The following is a 6,056-nucleotide window of genomic DNA, read 5'->3' on the forward strand; positions in this document are numbered from 1 at the left end:
CAAGTATGATTGTTATTATGCTTTCTATTTCTTTCCTAATATCATGTTAGTATCATGTTATGGTTAAAGCTTTAATCTTTAATGTTTAGTGACATGCTAGGGTTTGTTATTAATCTTGTTAGGATCATGCCTAGGATCTTGATATTATTATGCTTTAGTGTTGATATGATTATGGTTATGATTATTATTATGAGGATTATTATGTTGCTTGATAATATATTTATTGTTATTGCTTGATCACGCCTTTTATGCATGTTTAAAGGGAATTTGTACTTGTAATCACACTTAATAAGATAATTAATAATCTTGTTTAGGTTAATATGATTATAATTCAAGTGATCGCAATTAATAGTTTTGTTTGTGCATTAATATTCAACCAACATAGATAAACAGGTTTAGAGTAAACCTATTGATTGTATGTTAGTCAGAAAGCGCACATGAATACAAGAAGAATAAAGTAGGTGCCTATTATTAGGGCAGGTTCTTTCTCTTTTGATTGGATTTGTATCTTCATCCTCGAACTTTCAGTCTTGGTTCCAGACCTATTGGAGCTAACGATCTCCTGGATCTTTAAGGGGTGTAACCTTCACCCTATGAACGGTTTACAAGTTCCTAAAACTTGTTGGCGACTCTTTTGCTCTAGCTTCTTTCCCTTTGGACGCCACCATGCTTAAGTGTATGATCACAGTGGGATTCAAGTTTGGGGTAATGCTTGAAATATTCCCTATAATTAGGAACATCTAGTACAATGCCCGTGCGATGCATGGCTTATAATATTAAATAAGATTAACTAATAATATGCGATATTAATCCAATTTATGAGTAATAAAAATATGAAACAAAACTATCATCAACTGTATAGTGTGAATGATATGTCGTTGTAGAAGTGTTTTTGTTAAAACTTCTTGCTCCCTGATCATATAAGTAATCATGCAATAAATAATTGTCTTATACGAAGAAAAAAATATCACAAACAAATCAATTTAAGCTCCAGACCAACACATACAATATTTGAATAAAAGTTAAATTATTCGAATCTAACCACAAAAATCTAATTAAAGTACTTAATGCCTTTCAATTTCTACCTACTTCGTCCATTTGTTGGGGATTAATAAAAGTCCATGAATTGTAGCAATGCAATGTAAAAATTGATTACAAAAAAAGTTAGAGAGTTTAACAATGTAGATTTTAAACAACGTTAGCAAATGATGAATATTAATTTATTTATTAAGTAGTGTTGAGTAATACCTTCTCATGGCAAATTTTGAAATACTTCTTTGTATACTACATTGTTTGTAGTGTTAGCAATATTTCAGTCCTTATCACATATTAGAACCTTCAAACCTTTCTTGTTTGTAACTCTGGAGATTGCAACATAAAGTTGACCATGACTAAAAACCGGTCTTGGAAGATATAAACCAACATGTGAGAGTGATTGACCTTGGCTTTTATTTATCGTCATAGAAAAACAAACTACCAATGGAAATTGTCTACGTTGAAGCTTAATTGGCAAAGCGGTAGTATCCGATGGGCTTAGGACCGGTCTAGGAATGAACACTTTATGCCCAATGTTACTACTTGAAATTATTTTGGCTTAAACAACATACTTTCCTAGCTGAGTTATCACCAATCGGGTACCATTACACAAGCAAGAAGACTGATCAATATTTCTGAGAAGCATGACAGGAACACCAACCTTCAATCTTAGCCGGTGATTTGGCAAACCGGAGCATCTAATGGTGTTTAGGAACTCGGGTGGATAAAATTATTCAATTCCCATGGTTGTATCTGCTTGACATATGCTGTCAGAAATCAAGTACTCTATTTCTTCACCTAGCATTAAAGATAGCTAGTAATAGTCAACAAAAATCTTATATATTAAATTAAGAAGTAATCATTTATAAGAAAGTAATAATTTAAACTTTATCTTCACCTGGCATTATAGATAACATATAATCATTTATAGCTTCAACATTTTCGTGAGTTGGTGCTAGAATTGCTCTCTCTTGAAAGTATTTTGGATCCCACAAATTCTGAAGAATAGATGGATAAGTACTATCGACAATTGCTTCGATCGAATTTGTTGCTTCCTTTATCAGATTGTCATCAGGAATTTCTATAGTACCTTCACCATCATTTGGCTCTCCTACCGTGCCATCTCCAATTTTTAATATCCACTCTGAAAATTCTCTTATATCTATATTACTTGAATTTGATCGTCCTACTTGAAGCCGCATATTTCTTATCCATTTTAGGACCTCACAAAAAATATGGTCAAAGTAAGCATATTTATAGTGCAATAGTCAGAGTGTTGTAATTATTATAAACCGGAAAGAGTAATATACATAGGGATAAAATATATATATATATATATATATATCATGTGAGAACTATGTTGAATAATAGGAACTAAGAACCTATCTGCACTGTTGATCACGACTCATCAGACGGTCTACATTAGACCCGCTTCATTAAGGGTATTATCGTAATAATTCGCTTTGAATGACTACCTAGGATTTCCTCCGTTTCTTTTTTTTCCTCTCTCTGTTTTCTTTAGATTTTCTCTCTCTTCCTCTAAACTCTCTGTGAAGCGATTTTCTTTGATACGCTCTTCGATTTCTTCCGTTTTGTTCATCAATTTCTCGCATTTTCCTGTTAAGGTATGTAAATTTCGATTTATTAGTTTGTTTAATTTTCTCGATTCAGTTAAAGTTTGCTCAATTTGGTTTTGATTAATTCGAGTTTGAATCTAGGGTTTTAGCTATTTTTTGTTTGACTAATTTGTGTGTTTGCATTTTTTAATCAGATTATATGGTCGAAAATTTGAAGCTTTTTATACTATTTCTGCTTAATTATTGCATCTTCTTTAATTGAAGTTTTACCCCTCTTTGTGGAGAATTTTTCTCCAACAATATACAACTAAGGTAAATCCGTAATTTTTGTACAACTTTGATTATTGAATTTCTTGAGATTTCAATTGAGTTTACTGAATTTAATATTCTTCGAATTGTGGATTTTCTTAATTAGATTTCTGGTTGAATTTTTTAATTCTGAATCGTTTTTTATTTATTTTTTAATTCTGAATAGTTTTATGATATTATAGCTTATTGTTGTTTACTCAATTTAATTTCTAGTGTTTTGGTTTGGTTAGGGTTTTCGTTTTTTACTTGATTTCCATTGATTTTTTTAGTTGAGACGCTTAGCTTTGTATTATTGGATTTTTTTAATCTGGATTATGTTTTGATGCTTGTCTTTGAATTTTCATGAAAATTGTATTATGTGTGTCTTTTGATTATGTTTCAATTTTCTTTGTTTTTTGCTTTTAAATTCTTATTATTTACCTTTTATTTAGTTTGCTTTACTTTTTATAATTTTTTATTTATTTTGGGTATGGCATTGTATGTATAAACCGTTCTGAAAGTTGGATTAAGCTATTTGCAAGCATTTCTATGTCTTTTTGTTGTATTTTGGAACTTAATGAGATTTTGATATCGATGTACTAAACATTTCTAAGCGTTTCTATGGTAGCTAGTATAGGTGTTATATTGCACTTATGGGTAGATGATGGCATACAATGTGGCAATTATTTATTTTATTTTTGATTCTAATTGTGATTCGGTGCTTGAGAATTTGTTCATTTATTCCTTGTTTCATTGAATAGACTATAAGTCTATAACAAAATAATTTTCTAAAATTTGAGCTCTTACTAGTGTTGATAAGGCTCCCTTTCCTCTTACTTCTGGTGTTTATTATTGACATAGGTGCGGAGATGGATGTCATCCCGCTTCACACTTCTATAACAAGTAGACTGAGCTATACTACATACTGCTGCTCTTGTACAATATGTATTACATACTATATTACAAGAGTAGCAGCAAACTATATTGATATTGAGTTATATAGTCTTATTTGAGAAGACTGTATAAAGAGCAGATATAGGGAATTGCAGATTAAGCTATATTACAAGAATAGCAGTCTGCAGATACAGGGAATTGCATATGCGTAAATGAACTAAACAACTTAGCTATCTGAACAAGTAAGAACGATCTAAAATCCCTAGCGAGTGTACATACACTTTATTGATTATTGTGTTTACCTTTTAGATTGTTTGGTTTACTTTTGAATAATTTTTATTTAATACATACGGATGTTTTATTTACACACTCAATTCTTTAGGCTGCCTTGATTTGCAAGACTCTTTTTTGTCACTAACCTAGTAGCTCAATTGGTAGGCTGCAGCTGCTGCTCTGGAGGCCCTGCCAAGCCTGTAGCTGCTGCTCTACCAATGCTGCCAAGGTTGCTGCTGCAGCTGTTGCCCCGACATGGCCTGCTGCTGCAGCTGCTGTCCTGCCATGGCTTGCTACTTCAGCTGCTACTTTTGCCCTGCCAAGGCTGTTGTTGCAACTGCTGCTTTGATTTTCATTTTTTGATTTTATCTTCTTTTTCAACATGACCCTTCTCATTGTGAACATGGTCCTTTCTGCATATATAATAGGATAGTAATTAATATTTTCTTATTTACTTTTGAGTATTTTTATTTACTTTTGTGATTTTTCAGTATATAGCTTAGAAAATAAAAAACGCTCAGTTGTGTCAACTAATTATTCTTACTCTATAATAGCCTACTAGCTTAATATGTAGAGCATTGTGCAAGTGCACAAAAGATGTGGGTTCGAATCCTACGTAGGTTCTTCTAACGCCTCGAACCATTGTAATGTAATTATTATTTTTATATACTTTTGAGTTTTTCTAATTTTCATTTGAGTAAATATTAACTACTCTAAAAGTGAAATTATTTACTTAAATGATAGTTTGAGAAACTGTTTAGCATTTTTTAAATTTACTTTGGATTAATTATTATTTACTTTTGACATAGTTTGCTTTAATTTTGATTTCTAACAAGATTATCTCCTAAACTAAGTACACCAAACTCACCTCTTTGCACAAACCAAAACTGTAACACCCTAGAAATTCCTTTCTTTTGAAATACCTGTTTTTCCCTGTATAAAACTTTAAATAGGAATATCTAAGACATTACCGCCACCGTGATAACGACTAAGGCAATTATCAAAGACACACAGCGGGAGGTTAATTTCAAAACCTTTCAAAACAAGTCAACTTGAAAAGTCAATCAACGAAAGTAAAGTCAAACCAAAGTCAAACAAAATAAAATAAAATCAACCTACAACTTGGAACCATTATAAGCCCTTATCAAAACCAAACCAAACTCAAAACCCTTTTCGTTAGTCACGCATAGTAATATTATCATAAATAGTTAAAGCGATAAACACATCATATACTTATGGAAACTAGCATAATACGCTCTTCACTCATGCCCATTCATGAATATGCTTATCTCTACCTATTTCCACTACTCTCTATTAAAAATGGTTCATCATAGGGCCAAGATAAAGACAAGGCTAACAAACACACAAAACACTCAATCAGCAAAGCTGAGTACATAAGCGCAATTAATACACTAGCATACAATTCTCTATCAACACACTACTTACCTTCTTGCACCTGTGTTTCAAGCATACCACATTCAATAAAAATTCTCACTATACACTAAATAATTTATTTAGCATTGATTACGCATCGAACGGGTTTCCCACTAACCTCCCCCAATAAATTGAGGTTACTGACACGGGAGCTAACCGTGCCAACATCAAAAACCACACATAAGCGTCCTGTACTCCATTAGAAGTTATGGTTAAATATAAAACCCCATAACTCCCCCCCATATGTTCATACTCGAGGTATATACGTTCCAAGAGTTTTTGGTGCGTAATCTCTTTCATTTTACGTTATTTACAGATAATTAAACTCAGTGATGACCCTCAAACCATAATCATTCAACCAATAATAATTATTCCAACAATCAAACACACCAATTTAATTCTTGAATAATTAGTGACCACATAATATTTAATATTGAATCCTTTTTAATTCTACCTCGGTGCCAATGACACCTTAAACGCATAAAGCGCCGCAAATCTTATCCCTCGTTGTTAAAAACACCTTAAGTGCACTAAGGCACCAACATACAATTTATT

General features: G+C 32.1%; 1 protein-coding gene and 1 long non-coding RNA gene across 2 annotated transcripts; one reads left to right on the forward strand and one right to left on the reverse strand.

The window, feature by feature from the left end:
* Positions 1–955: 955 nt before the first annotated feature.
* Positions 956–2,237, reverse strand: LOC110725502. The gene is made up of 2 exons (XM_021904970.1): positions 1,934–2,237; positions 956–1,833 (listed from the first exon to the last, which is right to left on the reverse strand). Exons 1-2 carry the CDS (start codon positions 2,235–2,237, stop codon positions 1,766–1,768), a joined length of 372 nt encoding a protein of 123 aa, XP_021760662.1. The 3' UTR covers positions 956–1,765.
* Positions 2,238–2,437: 200 nt separating this feature from the next.
* On the forward strand, positions 2,438–4,753 carry LOC110725843. The gene is made up of 2 exons (XR_002512239.1): positions 2,438–2,660; positions 4,233–4,753. It is a non-coding gene; the product is annotated as an uncharacterized LOC110725843 (long non-coding RNA).
* Positions 4,754–6,056: the final 1,303 nt, after the last annotated feature.

The sequence above is a fragment of the Chenopodium quinoa genome, unplaced genomic scaffold (genome assembly GCF_001683475.1).
Source record: "Chenopodium quinoa cultivar QQ74 unplaced genomic scaffold, ASM168347v1, whole genome shotgun sequence".
Lineage (NCBI taxonomy): Eukaryota > Viridiplantae > Streptophyta > Magnoliopsida > Caryophyllales > Amaranthaceae > Chenopodium > Chenopodium quinoa.